Below are 18,307 nucleotides of genomic sequence, written 5' to 3' on the forward strand. Positions count from 1 at the left end.
CAGTGTTAAAGGACAGTGTTGAAAGGACACCTACAGTGTTAAAGGACAGTGTTGAAAGGACACCTACAGTGTTAAAGGACAGTGTTGAAAGGACACCTACAGTGTTAAAGGACAGTGTTGAAAGGACACCTACAGTGTTAAAGGGACACCTACAGTGTTAAAGGACAGTGTTGAAAGGACACCTACAGTGTTAAAGGACAGTGTTAAAGGGACACCTACAGTGTTAAAGGACAGTGTTGAAAGGACACCTACAGTGTTAAAGGGACACCTACAGTGTTAAAGGACAGTGTTGAAAGGACACCTACAGTGTTAAAGGACAGTGTTAAAGGGACACCTACAGTGTTAAAGGACAGTGTTGAAAGGACACCTACAGTGTTAAAGGGACACCTACAGTGTTAAAGGACAGTGTTAAAGGGACACCTACAGTGTTAAAGGACAGTGTTTAAAGGACACCTACAGTGTTAAAGGACAGTGTTGAAAGGACACCTACAGTGTTGAAGGGACACCTACAGTGTTGAAGGACAGTGTTGAAGGGACACCTACAGTGTTAAAGGGACATATAGCTATAGTGTGGAGGGTGTTAATGGTACACATTTCAGGACCGTCTCTGGAAGACATCTGGACAGGCACTCAACCCCAGTTCATTAAATTCAGTGACGGACTCCAGCGACACCTACCGGCCGACTGTGAGCGTGTCTCTGCCGCTTTGCCTGGAAGGAGATGACATAAATCATTGCAGGCGTCTCTCTCAAAAACATCCACATTTAATATTAAACACGAAAAAACATCAAAAACTAAAATAAATCAAAAGAAAACAGACAGAGGGATCAAAACGACTCCATCGGTGTTTAACTCCACGCCCTGCGCGCGCTCTGATGCGGCTCTCGGCGATCTGCTCGTCGGCCTGCGTGCTACGGAAGGAGCTCGGAGCAGCGGCTTAGCGACAGTTTCTACAGTTTAACTCTAATTTCAGTTCGATTTTAGTGGATTAATTTAATAATTACAACTCTGCAGAAGAGGCAGACCCGCCTGGATGGAGCCGGGCGTGTTAGGAGCTCAGTAGAGGCCGTGTTGAGCAGAATTAGCTGCAGTTTCAGGTGAGTCAGGAGGGACAGGGAAGGTCGCTGTTGTTTACTCTTCATTAATGTCCATTATAAAGTTGTTTATCTGCCTTTTCTGAGATTCCTATGTTATTAATGAGGGCTTATTATTTTAACTGTTTAATGAGAGGTGATGTCATTAGTCTTGGTGTCCTCCTGGCAGTGAAGGGGGGCATGGGGGGAGGTTTAGAGAAGCTGTTCTGGGTTATTAGTGAATTACAGAGGAGATTCAGTGCATTTGACTGTATTTAGATATTAATATTGAAATATTTTAATATACATATACTAGAAGTCATTTATATAATTCAATTGATTTGACAATACATTTTCTGACTCTTGAGCAAAAATCATTCATAAATGACATAATAATAATAAACATTAATCCATAATTATGATGCTTATCATTTCTGTATCCACGTGTTGTCCGGTCCTGAGCACAAATCATGAGACGTCCAAATCGGTCAAACTGCAGAGTGAAAATGTTAAAATGCCTAATCAGTGTAATCTTTTGACAAGACACATTGGACACAGATTGGAATTTGGCTTCAGTGCAGTGAAAACACACACACACACACACACACACACACACACACCAGTGAAACACACACACACTCAGTGGACAATGAGCACACGTGCCCGGAGCGGTGGGCAGCCATTGCAGAGAGGGTGAAGGGCCTTGCTCAAGGGCCCAACAGTGGCAGCTTTGCTGAGCCCGGGTATCGAACCCACAACCCTGTCTTTAATAGCCCGGAGCTCGAACCGCTGAGCCACCCCCCCCACCCCCCCATTAGACTGTAGATTTAATAGTAATCAGACATATTTCTGTAATTTCAATAATGACAACATGCAAAACGTCTAAATTAGACGTTTGCATTTACATGTAAATATTTAATTACATGTGTTGTGAATAAACAGGTTCTGTGGCATCTCTTCTTATCATACTCAATTGACCTGAACTCACCTATGTAGAGCATTAAAGAACTTTACAGTAAGAAATACATGCTAATGGAGAGACTTATTATTATTATTATTATTATTATTTATTTTTATATCTATATTTTTTTACTGTCCTCCAGGGCAAACTGAAACTGTCCCGTCGCTGAGGATGCAGGAGGTTGTGCAGGGCAGTGGGGATCGGGCAGATGTGGCCCAGTCTCCCGTGAAAGACACCCAGTCTTTGGACTCCAGCTCCGAGCTGGGAGGCCCCCGAGCGCTGACTTTTGACCTCCTCGACATGGTGGTCTCCTACAAACGGATGGCCATTTTTCTAGAGCCGGTGATGGACGCGCTGGAGGTGTTGCGATACCTGCTTGGGTCAGTAGCCTGTCTGTATGGCCTTTTTTTTTTTTTTTGGAGTCTTGGAACACTGACCTCATTGACCCATATTATTATTATTATTATGCATTTATGATGACTGAATAGAGAGCTAATGTTGTTATGCTGTAGTTAGCACTAAGCTTTTGTGTGTGTGTGTGTGTGTGTGTGTGTGTGTGTGTGTGTGTGTGTGTAGATGGAGGATACCTCTCTGTTCTCTGCTCTGTTGCATCCTCCTGAACATCCTCTTCATCACCCTGAGTGAAGGTAAGTAGCTGTTGTGTTTATAGTGCTTAGATGTTCAGTTTTCGTTGATGTAGCTTCATCAATATCAATTCTATTGTTCTATGAATGATTATGGACAGCTAATTAATAAATATAAATTAATAAATAAATTATTATTATTATTAATAAATAATAGTAAAAATTAAGCATCTCTCTATCTTTCTCTCTCTCTAGTGGCTTGGTTCTCCCTGTTCATGTTGGTGGTGTCTGTCCCGGCTGTGCTGGGGTACCTTGGCGACCGTTGCCAGGGTGTTGCCAGTGATACGGCCGTGCAGAAGAAGAAGCATTACGCCGTTCAGCGCAGAGAACTGCAGACCGTCCACATAAGCCGGCAGGAGGCCATGCTGGAGGTCAAGGGCCTGTGAGTGGAACGTGAAGTCAGGCTTTGGTCAGATTTGGACGTCACACGTTTCTGAAAGATATGTCTGACCCGGCTCTGCTTGGGTTCAGGTTTCACATCAGGGATTCTCTCCGCCTGTCTCCCACCTTTAACACCACACTGATGCACCTACACCCACTTCAGTTCAGGGACTGATGGGATCATTGACTCTGAACTGTCACACTTCAGTCTTCAGTATTACAGTGCTGTGGGTGCAGCTACCCAGAATCCTTTACTGAAAAATAAGAAGCTTATTTTCCATCAGTTCCCTCATACTAAATTCTGACCACGGTGGGAGTCCTAATGTTGGCTATATTGAGCCCTGAAATGGACATCTTGGTGGGCTCAGAGCTAACGGTCATATGTCAAAGACAAGACATGTTAGAGACATGTGATACCAGAGAATAATAGGAGTTGTAATTCATTATGGTGGGTGTGTGGGTGTGTGTGTGTTGCAGACTGAAGCGACTGGACGAGCTCCTGACCCAGGCATGTGTGTATGCTGAATCTGTGTACAAGATCTTATACTGGGAGAGTCATGCGACTTCTTCTGTGTGAGTAACACACATGCACACACACATACAAACTTAACATCAAAGACTTGGTCAAACATATATATTTATATGATATATAAAACCTTTTATATACACATTAAATGGACAAAAGTATTGGGACACCTACTCAACTTTCTTCTGAAATCAAGGGTATTAAAAAGAGTTTTTCCAGCTTTTGTTGGAGTAACTGTTTGGAGCATTGCTGTGAGGATTTGATTGCATCCCAACTTATCCTAAACGTTTCAGATGGAGCACCATCCACCATCCCAGTTCTTCCACTGCTCGACAGTTCAATGCTGGGGGGCTTTATACCCCTCTAGCCCACGCCTGACATTAGGCAGCATGGTGCCAATAGGTTTATGATGTTGATCTGCTCCAGAGAGTCCTATTCCATTGTCAGTACTTGTTCTCTACAGGGACTAGACTAGCTGTAGGTGTGTGTGTACATTTGCACATCTGTGTCAGCAATGGCAAACTTAAAGTAGCTAAATGCATTATTTAGAAGGGCTGTCTACAAACATTTGGACAGAGTGTATATTAGCTTGTGGTTAGTGCAATAATTCAAATAGAATTATGAAATTATACGTGTGTGTGTGTGTGTGTGTGTGTGTGTGTGTGCGCGCGCGCAGGTTTTACGGTTTTCTGCTGATGATGGTGTGTATGCTGTACACCGCACCTGTGGGCTGGAGCCTATCTCTGATCAACAGCGCCCTCTTCCTGTGGAACCGAGACTTCTGCAGAGGTCAGTCTACACACCCTCTTTAGAAACAATAAACAGTCATTTAAGAGTGGGAGTGTCTAAAGCGTAAGTCCCGCCCCTTTTTCCTGCTCATTTTTTTAGGGCTTTACTCAGCCAAGGTTTTCCTGAGACAGGTGGAAAATCCCTCACATCTCTTGCGTTACTATAGTAACGACAACACATCCGTCCAGTTTAGACTGTAATCACAGAAATAGGAATCAGGGAAATGGGAACAAACATACCAACAAACAACACCTCAAAACTCTTAAATAGAAAAGGCGGTTCTCTGAAGAACCACAACAACTCAAAGAATCATTTGGACGCTTAAAAGGTTCTTCACATCGGTGGAATTTCTTTTAGACAGCACCAGAAGGTTCCAGTATCGGTCAGGTTGTCAAAGAAGCCTTTTTTCAGAACTATATAGAAGCCCTACTGGTTATTGAGAGACTGCTGTTCCCAGGAAAGACAGTAAATGAGAGACACATAGAGGAGAGTGAGGGACGTCCCGGCAGGGGTGTTACACTCTAATGCACTCACTCATCACTCTCCTCATTGATCTCGCACAGATTGACATACTGTGGACTCCCCCCTCCCCCCCCCCTCTCCCTGCAGTTGTGCTGCAGCTGAAGCGGGTTTTACACTCGTCTCCATCACAGCCTGCAGAGGGAGACACTGAGAAGAGTGAAACAGAACCGGGCAACTTACCGGACCGGACCCCCACACCCACCAGTCTGGAGGTGAGAGAGAAAACAAGGACAACAATGGAGGGAGAGAGAGGGGACATGGGAAATTGAGCATGAGGACAAGGGTAAAGTAAAGTAGAGATGGAGAAAGAGGACAACATGATAGCAAGAGAGGAGACAAGGAAAGAGAAAGAAAGAGAGTGTGATCAAGTACAAATTGAAGGGGACAGAAAGGGGGACAAATTAAAGAGACAGAAGACATAGAGAAATGAGGGCGGGAGGAGACGAGAGAGAAAGGGGACAAGGAATGAGAGAGACAGGTGGGGGGAAGGGAGAGGACAAATTAAAGAGACAGAAGACAGGAAAGTGAGGGAGGGCAGAGGGGAAAAAGGACAAAGGAAAGAGAAGATAAAAGGGAGCAAATGGGCAAAGAGGAAAGAGAAGGAGACAGAGGTTAGAGAGGACAAAGGAAACAGAAAGGGACAATGAAAAGAGAGAGGACAAAGGAAAGGGAGACAAAATTAAAGAGACAGAAGACAGGAAAGTGAGGGAGGGCAGAGGGGAAAAAGAGGACAAAGGAAAGAGAAGATAAAAGGGTTGCTCCCTTTTATCTTCTCTTTCCTTTGTCCTCTTTTGGCCAAAGAGGAAAGAGAAGGACACAGAGGTTAGAGAGGACAAATGAAACAGAAAGGGACAATGAAAAGAGAGAGGACAAAGAAAAGCAAAGGAGAGCGTGGGAAGAAAGAAGGGACACTAGAGAGAGAGAGTGATCGAGTGGTGAGTTCTGTCTCTTTGCAGGATCTCTCACCTGGAAGTGTTGAAGAGGCGGAGGAGGCGGAGCCTGATGACGAGTTTAAAGATGCCATAGAGGTACACCTGCCCCTCCCCCTTCTCTCTCTTTCCCTCTTTTCCTCTCTCTCCCCATCTCTCTCTCTCTCTCTCTCTCTCTCTTATGTGCTGTGTCTGACTTGTTCTCCTATCTCTGCTGTCTGCCTGCGTAAGGAAAACCAGCTGGCCCTGCAGGTGAGTAGCTCCCTCTAGAGGATTGGAGGAGCACTTCAACCTCGAGTGTAAACCTCCCAGTGTTCTAGATAGGTTTTAATGTTTTTAATATAATAACAATGAGATATAAGAAATAATCGAGACGCTGAGTTTCCCAAAAGCATCGTAGCACATAGCTGATTCTCACAGGGTTAAGCGAGCATCACATTGAATACTTTCACTTTCTCTCTCTCTCTGCCTGTTAAGAGGATCCTAAAATAAAGAAGCTTTGGGGAAACTGGGCCCTGATTTGTAGCGACTTCAGTCACTAATAGCAGCCACTAACTCCCATCCTGCCTAGGTCATAGCTTAGCATGGAGTGTGTGTGTGTGTGTGTGTGTGTGTGTGTGTTTGATGTAAAATAATGCATTCTTCTAAGCTGGAGAAGCTACAAAAACAGATTGCTTCTTTGATTTGATGAGAACCAGCTTCTTTATCTCCACCTATTCAGCCTACCACAGTTTAGCCACGCCCACTCACACGGCAGTCCTCAGGAGTGGTTCAGCTCTGGGTGCTTTTTGAATGAGGCACAGTGACAGGGCAACCAATCAGAATAGAGCCGTGCTAAAGGTCCACCTCCAGACCCTCTGATACTACCTTTCAGTCTCTGAAGGACTCTGATTAATTGATCAGTTGATAAATTAATCCATACTAACTATCCAGTACTTATAGTAGTAACAGCACTAGGTTAAGTGTGTGTGTGTGTGTGTGTGTGTAGTTAAGTAGCTCACCTCTTTGCTTTGCTCTCAAATGAATCACAGCTGGCTTTTGTGGTGAGTAGCTGCTGGTTCAGTCTGATTTGATAATCTTTTCCATTCATGTAAATGACGATACGAAAATCTGCACTCTTGCATGGTTTAGTGTGTGTGTGTGTGTGTGTGTGTGTGTGTGTGTGTGTGTGTGTTTTCACCTGCACGTAAGTATTCTACCTATTCTGAGCATGTGCACCAAGTTGCAGAGAATGATGATGAGTGATCTTGGTGAGTGAAATCTGGTCTAAATATCTGATATTTATTTGAATGCTGTTGATCCAAAAATCTGCTGAATTTTAAATATTATTCTATAATATTCTAGATTTAAGATCATTTCACTTACTGAAGTGTGTTGTTTGCAGTGTGTGAGTGTGTGTACTGCATCTGTGAATGGGTGTCCATGTTTAAAGTTGTTATTCAACTCACGGAGGCACTTCTCATTTGTGTGCATGAGTGTTGTTTGTGTGTATTTATTTTTTAGAATTGTTTATTTTGTGTGGATTATTTTGTAATAGGAAATATTACAAAATATGTATTTTAAAAAATCATAATGTTCAGTCATTTTAAACGTGATTTAGATATTTATGTATATATTATTTCATTTTATTTATTTATTATTATTTTTAAGACATTTGCATTTCCCCTTTAAGTGGTTTATATAATTGACATGTCCTTGCCCCACCCACAAATGCATTGTTACATTGTTTAATAGCAACTGTTGCTACATTAGACAAGCTTTACAGATCTCTGACCCGAATCCCATTCAACACATTTTTTTGGGTTTTTTGTATTCAAATATGCCAAGAAAAATAGTATATTTAATTTAATTGGTATTTATTTATTTATTTTTGGTGTGTAAACAGAGTGAGTGGTTGTTTTGTAATTGTTTTTTAATCTGCTTAGTTTCGATTAGCTACGTTAGCACAGTCCAGTTTCCCATTAGTCTCAATAGACTTTTTGCTGACGTTCTGTAAAGCATGTCTTAACCCAGCTGCAGTATTTGTGGGCGGGGCAAGGACAAGTCAGTTCCATATGTAAACGCCCCCCCCCCCCCCCCCCTTTTTGAATATAGGTGTTGCCTGCAGTAATCGGGCTGACCAAAGCCCTGTGGAGACGCATAGCTCATAAGGTGCCCCTCCCACTCCGTCAGTCATCTGTTCCGGGTGTTCTAACTAAGCCTCTTCCAAGCCTTTCCCTCGTTTTATTGGCTAAAACTCACAATGATGTCACAATGGTGGTGGCTTGGTAACCCAGGAATACCGGGCTCTAATTGGTCCCCATGTTCCACCTCTTTGGTGTAGAGTTCATTGCGAGAGCTACGATGTTACATGGGTTGTGTGAAGAAAACTGAGAAAATCATAACGGGCGGTGCCATATTTAGTGGGCTAAAAGCTTCTTTTAAAGGAATACTCCAGCAAGTTTCAACACAGCCTCCATGCGCTGTAGAGGTGGGCAATATGGCGGTACTAATGAGCGGTATGCTCTTCTGGACGTGTTGTGGATATTGTCAACACTGGCCAATTGTTTCCTGTTTGATTGGACGCCGGGCAGCAAATTCTGAATGAAAACAGCTGGCTGATGTGCATTGATTTAGACATGTTGTTAGCACCGTAGCACCATGCTAATTCCTTAACTTCTCAGCATTAACCTAAAAAAGCAAACTTTAGACACCAAATATGACAATCAGCCAAGACAGGTTTAGGGCCTGGAGTTTGCTTCGTTAGTTTTACACTGGTGCTACAAGGCTAACGTAGCTAAGAAGTAATGGAAGATTAGCATCCAGCTAGCCTTATATTAACTGCAACTGCGAGGATGTCGGCTACATGAGCCAGGGTCAAAATGCCTTAATAAAATAAAGTCCCTGTAGAGAAGAAGTACTGCCAATAGATTAGGAGCACTCTCTGGAGCAGATAATAAACATCATGACCCCATGGCACCATGCTATAGAGGGGTATAAATAAAGCCCCCCAGTATTGAGAAGCTGTGGAGCAGTGGAAGAACTACTGTGATCTCTGGAATGATGGATGGTGGAGCTCCATCCAGTACTTGGTGGGGTGGTGATCATCATCAACCAACATCCTGACCTCACTAACGCTCTTGTTGCTGAATGATCAATCAAATCCTCACAGCAATGCTACTCCTAAATGAGGTAGAAAGCCTTCTTCCTTGGACAGTAGAGACTGCTCCTCCAACAAAAGCAACTCTGATGATTATTATTACAGTATAATAAATAAGCAGGTGTCCCAATACTTTTGTCCATATAAGACAGGCATTGTTTTATTGTGGAAATGTCTATAACAACTATGAATATAATATTGGTGCCATATCGCCCACCCCTAACATTTGGTGTCAGGGGAAAGTTGAGGGGGTCGTTCTCTGCACAGCACAGATATAAAATCAGAGATAATGTTGAAAGATGAATATTCCTTTAAGTTTTTACAGTTTATATTAATTTAAACAGCTAATACAGACATCGCCCGCTACATATGGTGCCTGTAACACAAACGCTAACATCCGAAATTGATCTCTCAGTTAGAGGAACCTCCACACTGCCTTGGCTTGAGCTTTTCAGTTTGGTGCAGTTGCGCTGTAATGGCGGCAAGGCTGGATGTTCGCAATATTACTTTAATAAATTCAAATATACATAATTTTCCTCCCTCACTTCAATGCAGTCGGTCATTAAAATCATATTTGGTTTCTGAAGTTTTGAAGCTTCTTTCGTTTTACACTGATGCTACAAAGCTAATGTAGCTAATGCATGAGCTGAGGTTGTTGTTAGCAACATTAGCTTCTCAACTAAAGAAGCAAACTTTAGACACCAAATTTAACCAAACGGCGTCTGAAAGTAGCTTCTTTAGTTTTACACTTGAGCTAAACCGCATGATTGATTAAAGTATGCTAATTCATTGGTTGTTAGCTACATTAGCTTAATAGGTCCAGCACAAAACTAAAGAAGCAAACTTCAGACCTAATATGACCAACACAGGCTAACATCAGCCAAGGCTAATGTTGCTAACATGCAATAGAAGCTCATACCTCACCAATGATGCTAACTGTATGATTGAGGTGTGCTAATTACATTAGCTCTTAGCTAAATTAGCTTCAAACTCAAGCACAAATCTAAAGAAGCTAATTTTAGTCACCAAATTTGACACACAAACACGGTCAGCCAAGTCCAGTTTTACACTGGAGCTACGAGGCTAATGTTGCTAACAAGCAATCGAAGCTCATACCTCACCAATAGTGCTAACTGCATGATTAAAAGATGCTCATTTCATTAGTTGTTAACTACATTAGCTTTGTTGCTCCATTATAAACCTAACAAAGCAAACTTCAGACACTAAATATGACCAAATATGATCTGCCACATTTATTATTATTTAATTATTCATTTTTGAACACACCAACACAGTTTAGATGGAGTGTGGGATTGGATATATTGTTAGCACCAAGCTAATTCCATTACTATGTTAGCTACGTTAGCCATGCTGCTTTAGCATAAAACAAAACAAGCTTCAGACACCAAATATGATATTATTGAGGTTTGAGGTTTGCTTCCTTAGTGTAACACTGGAGCTACAAGGCTAACGTAGCTTACAGGTATTGGAAGATTAGCATGGTGCTAATGCCTAAATTATCACACACTCTCCTCAAGCAGTGGAGGTGAGCGGTAGTCTCTAATGGACTCGATTATGTGGTTTCTGACACTGTATGACTCGCTGTTATCTAGAACCATGGGCTGAAGTACAAGCTGAAGGGATTGTTAGCTGTTGTTAGCTATGCTAATGTACCTCAGCCCTGAGCTCAACTACATAGGCATGTTTTGGCTGATCGACTGGATTTGAGGGAGTAAAATGTGTAAATATGATATTTATGTTTATATATATTTATTTATGACCAGTAATGACCAGAAGACACAAAATTAGCCGTTAACTAAAGGCTGTTGGACAGACTTTCTTCTCGAGCCTGTATGCAGTTGGTGTGTGGGTTCCTCTGTGCTAAAGACTAACCGAAGGATGCCTCTAAACGGACCCATTCAGAGAACTATACTGGATGTGGGTGCAGGACGAGCTGTTTCTGGAGGTTCTTTATTATTGGACTAAGTGGTCACCCTCTAGTGGTCACTGTCCGAACTGCACTGCATGAGTTAATATTCAAGTTGTTCTCTCTCTCTCGCTCTCTCTCTCTTTCTGTCTCCCCCTCCCTATCTCTCCAGGACGATGAGGAATCGGTGTCCGTGTGCAGTTCTGATTATGACTCCGTATCTGATAACGGCCTGTTGAGCAGGAACGAGCCCATACGCAGCAAGGTGTCCAAGCTAACGGAGAAACTCCGCAAGCGCGTGCCCACCAACTCGACTGGTCAGAACTCACTCACTGTAAAATGCTACATGTCATTGGACAAGCTAATCTACTCACTAATTATTATATTTTCATAATTACTTTTTTAATTAATGCATTCATAAATGAGTTCAATGAGAAACCGGGCACTGCTAATCACCTGCCCAATTCCATCCCTACAGTGAACCCAATGGTCACTCTTGCTAAGCTCCAAAGATCCTGTGTGCAGATGGGACAAACTTTCAGAAGGTCAACCATCACAAGCTGGGCTTTGCTGTAGAGTGGCCAGACAGAGGCCTCTTCTCAGTAAAAAAAAAAAGGTCTCTCAGACTGAGAGAAACCAGATTCTCTGGTGTGATCAAACCAGGTTTGAGCTTTCTGAAGCATGGTGGTGGTAGAGTCATGCTGGGAAGGGACGGGGAGACCTCCATGCTTCAATGTAAGGATTATTTTTGGGTTTCCTCCAGACATGACGCTTAGAATTTAGGCCAGAAAGTTCAAACCTGGTTTGATCAGACCAGAGAATCTGGTTTCTCTCAGTCTGAGAGACCTTTAGGAGCTACCATGTGTCTTTTACTGAGGAGAAGCTTCTGTCTGGCCACTCTTCCATTAAGTGCTGCAGGGATGGTTGACTTTCTGGAGGTTTGGAGTGAGCTTTGTGTTCTGGGTTTTGGGTTCACCTCTCTTACCAAGGCCCTTCTACCCTGATTACTTGTGCTTTAGGGAACTTACAGTGCAGTAGCCCTCTCCAGATCTGTTCCATCACATAATCCTGTCTCTGAGCTCTTGGCATGGTCAGCTGTGAGATCTTATATACGGGTGTGTGTATTTTCAAATCATGTCCAGTCAACAGAATCTACCACAGGTAGATTCCAAACAGGATGTAGAAACATCTTAAAGACGATCAGGAGAAGTGAGAGGCCCTTGGAGCTAAATTTGAAGTTTCATATCAAAGCGTCTGAATACTTATGTCCATGCGAGTTTTTCCTTTTTGATACATTTGCAAAAAAATACAGTTGATGGAAGAAAGAATGTATTGTATAAAAAATAATAACTAGGTAATACATGTTCTCGTCCTCTCTAGGTAACTGCTCCAGCTGTTGTGCAGCGTTCTCTGTGCTGAAGAAGAGGGTAAGTTGAACCCACAGTAAGAAACTACAGAAACTTCTGCTGGTTACCTGCTGCTCTGGCACTGCTGTGACTGTGTGTGTGTGTGTGTGTGTGTGTGTGTGTGTGTGTGTGTGTGTTGTGTGTTCTGCAGAGGTACTGCACTAACTGTGGCGTTAGCTTCTGTTCTCGCTGCTGCTCCTACAAAGTATTCAAGTCTACTATGGGAGCCACAGGTGAGGCCAGCATCTCCTTCTAGAATTAGCACCATGATGAGGTTCTAGCATCAGTAATGATTATCCTGAGATTGTAAACATTTGGATGCTCAAATAGTTCTTTGCCTGGTTAAAGGGTTCTTCTCACCCTTGAGGCAGTCTAATATTAGGGGTTCTTCACAACCTTGGGACAGTCTAAAATAAGGGGTTCTTCACATGTTTGGGACAGTCTAAAATAAGGGGTTCTTCACATGTTTGGGACAGTCTAAAATAAGGGGTTCTTCACAACCTTGGGGTAGTCTAAAATAAGGGGTTCTTCACAACCTTGGGGTAGTCTAAAATAAGGGGTTCTTCACAACCTTGGGACAGTCTAAAATAAGGGGTTCTTCACATGTTTGGGACAGTCTAAAATAAGGGGTTCTTCACATGTTTGGGACAGTCCAAAATAAGGGGTTCTTCACAACCTTGGGGTAGTCTAAAATAAGGGGTTCTTCACAACCTTGGGACAGTCTAAAATAAGGGGTTCTTCACAACCTTGGGGTAGTCTAAAATAAGGGGTTCTTCACAACCTTGGGGTAGTCTAAAATAAGGGGTTCTTCACATGTTTGGGACAGTCTAAAATAAGGGGTTCTTCACATGTTTGGGACAGTCCAAAATAAGGGGTTCTTCACAACCTTGGGGTAGTCTAAAATAAGGGGTTCTTCACATGTTTGGGACAGTCTAAAATAAGGGGTTCTTCACATGTTTGGGACAGTCTAAAATAAGGGGTTCTTCACATGTTTGGGACAGTCTAAAATAAGGGGTTCTTCACAACCTTGGGGTAGTCTAAAATAAGGGGTTCTTCACATGTTTGGGACAGTCTAAAATAAGGGGTTCTTCACATGTTTGGGACAGTCCAAAATAAGGGGTTCTTCACAACCTTGGGGTAGTCTAAAATAAGGGGTTCTTCACATGTTTGGGACAGTCTAAAATAAGGGGTTCTTCACAACCTTGGGGTAGTCTAAAATAAGGGGTTCTTCACAACCTTGGGGTAGTCTAAAATAAGGGGTTCTTCACAACCTTGGGGTAGTCTAAAATAAGGGGTTCTTCGCATGTTTGGAACAGTCTAAAATAAGGGGTTCTTCGCATGTTTGGAACAGTCTAAAATAAGGGGTTCTTCACATCCACCAAGAGGATGTGTCCAAACTTTTGAATGGTTTGGTATTTCCACATTTGCATATTTTATCTCTCTCTCTCTCTCTCTCTCTCTCTCTCTCTCATTAGCTCCAGAGGCTCAGAGAGAGACAGTATTTGTGTGTGCTATGTGTAATGCCACACTCAGCAGCAAGTAGGACCTGCGTCCCATAATAATCCATCCCCTCCATCGCGACTCAGCAAAAATCTCCTCGGCAACAGGAGCTGTGGGTGGAGCCAGACGTGCACCGACGCTGTAATGAAACCCAGATCTTTGCTTCCTGCTTCCATCCTGCCTGGTTTCTTCTGTTCCTTCTGTATTTCACCCTAAAGCCCCATCAGTGATTCTACGATCCTGCTACAGCTGCTTTCAGAACTAAGCCTTCCAGCAGAGAAGGGTCTGTCCAATCCTCAAAGGACATGAGGGGACCTGAGAGAACCTTATGTTTTTGACCACTGCAATATGGCTACATGTACCATTAGCATGCTCTCTGTTGATCAATGCAAGTATGGTTCTGGAGGGCCTCCAGAACACTCTTTTAGCAGAACTTTTATTTGTCCATATTTATTGGGTGAAGCCCACCAGATCAGGTGGTCTTTCAGGTGGCTGGGAAGTCTTAACCCCTAGAACTTCAAAGCTCCCTTTTAATCAGTCCTAATTGTAGCCAGACCCTGGCATTAACAAGTGTGGCTACCTTGTCCTACCACCACCTACTCCTATTGTGATGTTCTGGAACCATCAGCTGCTGTTGTGATGTTCTAGAACCACCATCTGCTGTTGTGGCTTCATGTTCTGGAACCCTCAGGTGTGATTGTGACATCATGTTTTAGAAACATCAGTTACTACTGCAGCGTCATGTTCTAGAACCACCATCTGTTGTTGTGGCATCATGTTTTAGAACCATCAGTTACTACGGCAGCATTATGTTTTAGAACCATCAGCTGCTGCTGGGAGTGTTCTAGATCCAGCAGTTACTGTTGTGACATCAATTTCAAGAACCATCAGTCTCGTCTGTGACAGCATGTTCTAGGTCCATAAGCTACTGTCGTACATCATGCTCTAGAACCGCCAGCCACTAATGAAACATCATGTCCCAGAACCATTCCGTCAGTTGTGACTGTGTCACATTTTAGAGCCCATGAGGTACGACTGGAACATCATCAGCTGCTCCTGTGTCATCATGTTCTCGAACCACGGACTACTACTGTAACATCATGATTGAGACATCATGGTTTGTGGAGTCCTTGTTGCAGTGCCTGAGGTGAGACGTCCAACGGTTGTTCCTCAAGTGAGAACATTTTGATGGTTTCAGGAGGTTCCACAGCTTTTTGTGTGAGATCACTGGTTTGCTACTGTTTTATTGACCTTGATTCTCCAAGTGGTTTAAGAAGATCTACTGGTTTTATTTATTTGGCTTGTGCTATCATCACTCACTTTTAATAGAGCTAGTTTTTTAAATTGGGGACAGGCTTTAACAGATATTCGGATTTCCTTTCGTACGGATTTGAGATCATCGTTTCTAATTTAGATATTTTTTTTGTGTATTTGCTTTCTTTTTTTAAAACTATATAGGCAAAACGTATTGGGACACACAAACATTACACCTCCCACAACCCATAGGCTGTATTAATATGGAGTTGGTCCTTCTTTGCAGCTCTAACAGCAGCAGCAGGTCTGGAGCTCTGCTGCAGTTACTGAGTCAGTTGGAGGCTTTTCTGCACTCTGCTCTGAGCTCAGCACTCGGCCCTGACCCCGCTCTGTAACTTTACGTGGTCTGACAGACACTCGGTGGCTGAGCTGCTCTCTGTGAGCTGTTCCTCCTAAACTCTTCCACTGTTCAATAATAACACCTGATGGAGCACAGCTGATGGAGGAAGATCTAGGAGGGAGGAGATTTCACCAGCTGACTTCTTGTAGTTTGTGCAGTTGTGTCTCCTATTACATACAGAACCACGCTGAAGATTAGTGGTGCTCGGGGTGTCCAAACTTTTGCATGTCACTCTTTATATACACCAATCAGCCATAACTTACCTAATATTATTCCAGCCCAATATTACCCCCCCACCCATGGACCCCCCAGTTGCCCGGCCAAGGCATGGACTTCACAAGACCTCTGAAGGTACCAAGTCTAACATTAGCAGCAGATCTTTGAAGTCCATGAACGGTTGTCCTTCCTCTGTAGATACCGACCATTTTTGGTAGGTACTGACCACTGACCACTGGAGTATTCTGGGCCAGTAGACCTTGAACATCACAGCCATCACAGTTCCTCAGGCTCCTCTGGTCAAAGTTGCTGTTCACTTATATGTCTAATATCTCCACTCTTTGACAGGAGCCATTGGAACCAGATCGGCAATGCTGTTCACTTCACCTGTCGGTGGTCTTATTGTTATGGCTGATCTGTGTGTATGTTTTGCTGTAGGTTTATTTTTTTTCTCTTTCTTTCTACTGTACTAATCATATGGATGACTGCTGATTGGTCGTTGTCGTTGTTATTGGTTCTTATCAGCCAATCAGGATTCACGAAAAGGTCACGTTCGAGTCATCATGTGGATTCTGGTCAAATCTGATCAAGTCTTTGTGTGTGTTGATCTAATCATTATCTGTCAGTGGATCACTCTGAGTGATGTCCTCCTTCTAAAGCTGCTCGTGATTGTTCTGATCCTTCATATCAAGGTATTTTATTGAAGCGCACACAGATGGATTATGAGAGGCACAGTCGAGTCGAGTGTTTTCTCATGCGTGTTCGTGTTTTTGTTTAAAGCAGAGCTGAATGTAAGACTTGCGATATTTTACCTGCTGTTGTTCAGTGTGATCTGTCTGTACTGTAATACAGCTGTGTTCCAGCCATCCTCACTGTAAATCTCAGTCTTTCACCGATTCAGCAGGCCTGTAGCCTGAGCCCATGCGCTGTTTTAATCGATTCAGTAAACACAGTTACGGGAATAAGTCTGTCTTGCGTGGGAACTTTCTTCACTCGAAATATATAATAATATAATATGTTCGCATTTCTGAAGCGGAAAACCTGTCCTTCAGTGAAATATTTAACCCACTGTGAAGGAAGCAGCCCAGCTGTAATGCATGATTCATGATCTGTCTGAATAATTAATGAACTCCTCATTATCTTCAGAATTGGTTAAGGGGCAGTATTATGGGAAACTGAATTATCCTCTTAAACAGAACAATTTCATATAAATCTAAATACTGGGTTTTATGTTTATTTACTGTTTATTAATCAGAGTGTTTGAAGGTTTTACAGTGTCACTCACTTGTTTTTATTTAATATAATAAATCTCTTATCTTTCAGCATTAGTGTTTTTGTTCCCACCCTTTTAAAAGACAACTTTATTTTAATTATAATGTCATATATGAAAACCAATCACCATATACTATGCAGGCAAAAGTATTGGGACACCTGCTCCTTTACTGTTTCTTCTGAAATTAAGCTTATTAAAAAGTTTTATCCTGCTTTTGTTGGAGTAACTGTCTCTAGTGTCCAGAGAAGAAGATTTTCTATTAGATTCAGCGAACAGCAGTTTAGCCCCGCCCCCTCACATGGCTTGTTTAGCTCAGGCTGCTTTTTTCAGAGGTACAGTCCACCACGGTCAAGCAGAACAGAGCTTATTTACATGATTAGTGTAGTAACATTATCATTATCACAGTGACAAAAACAGCCGTGTCATTTGACTGTTGAATATGAACTACATGGAGACGGTTGGATGAATGAATGGATAGATAGATGAGTTGATAGACAGATAGATGAATGGGTGGATAGATAAATGAGTAGATGGATGGAAAGATAGATGAGAAGATGGATGGATGGATAGATAGAAAGATAGTTAAGTAGATGGGTGGATGGATAGAAAGATACATGAGTAGATGGATGGGTGGATGGATGGAAAGATACATGAGTAGATGGATGGGTGGATGGATGTATAGAAATTAGATGAGTAGATGGATGGATGGATGGATAGATACATGAGTAGATGGGTTGATAGATAGATAGAAAGATAGATGGATGAGTAGATATATAGACAGATAGAAGAATGGGTGGATAGATAACTGAGTAGATGGATGGAAAGATAGATGAGAAGATGGATGGATGGATAGAAAGATAGTTAAGTAGATGGGTGGATGGATGGAAAGATAGATGAGAAGATGGATGGATGGATGAAAAGATAGATGAGTAGATGGATGGGTGGATGGATGGAAAGATAGATGAGTAGATGGATGGGTGGATGGATGGAAAGATAGATGAGTAGATGGATGAATGGGTGGATGGAAAGATAGATGAGTAGATGGATGGATGGGTGGATGGATGGAAAGATAGATGAGTAGATGGATGGGTGGATGGATGGAAAGATAGATGAGTAGATGGATGAATGGGTGGATGGATAGAAAGATAGATGAGTAGATGGATGGAAAGATAGATGAGTAGATGGATGAATGGGTGGATGGATAGAAAGATAGATGAGTAGATGGATGGATAGACATAGATAGAAATATAGATGAGTAGATGGATGGATGGTTGGATGGATGGAAAGACAGATGAGTAGATGGATGGATGGGTGGATGAATAGAAAGATAGATGAGTAGATGGATGAATGGGTGGATGGATGGAAAG

General features: G+C 42.5%; 1 protein-coding gene across 2 annotated transcripts; it reads left to right on the top strand.

The window, feature by feature from the left end:
* Positions 1-730: 730 nt before the first annotated feature.
* Positions 731-16,989, top strand: zfyve27 (zinc finger, FYVE domain containing 27). 2 transcript variants are annotated; one of them, XM_072656691.1, is made up of 13 exons: positions 731-1,097; positions 2,177-2,414; positions 2,611-2,681; positions 2,874-3,060; positions 3,537-3,632; positions 4,262-4,374; positions 4,984-5,108; positions 5,853-5,924; positions 6,057-6,077; positions 11,064-11,208; positions 12,272-12,318; positions 12,449-12,530; positions 13,773-16,989. In XM_072656691.1, the coding sequence occupies exons 2-13, from the start codon at positions 2,206-2,208 to the stop codon at positions 13,838-13,840; spliced, it is 1,236 nt and encodes a 411-aa protein (XP_072512792.1). In that variant the 5' UTR covers positions 731-1,097; positions 2,177-2,205; the 3' UTR covers positions 13,841-16,989. The 2 variants fall into 2 exon arrangements, with proteins under 2 accessions (XP_072512792.1, XP_072512793.1); XM_072656692.1 differs by lacking the exon at positions 6,057-6,077.
* Positions 16,990-18,307: the final 1,318 nt, after the last annotated feature.

This window comes from Salminus brasiliensis, chromosome 15, assembly GCF_030463535.1.
Source record: "Salminus brasiliensis chromosome 15, fSalBra1.hap2, whole genome shotgun sequence".
Taxonomy (NCBI): Eukaryota; Metazoa; Chordata; class Actinopteri; order Characiformes; family Bryconidae; genus Salminus; species Salminus brasiliensis.

Bases quoted from the DNA above. Each gene is read 5' to 3' on its own strand.
- zfyve27 (XM_072656691.1), top strand. From the start codon at position 2,206: ATGCAGGAGGTTGTGCAGGGCAGTGGGGATCGGGCAGATGTGGCCCAG. The intron at 3,061-3,536 runs GTGAGTGGAACG...TGTGTGTTGCAG, and splicing joins ATGCTGGAGGTCAAGGGCCT to ACTGAAGCGACTGGACGAGC. The intron at 5,109-5,852 runs GTGAGAGAGAAA...GTCTCTTTGCAG, and splicing joins CCACACCCACCAGTCTGGAG to GATCTCTCACCTGGAAGTGT.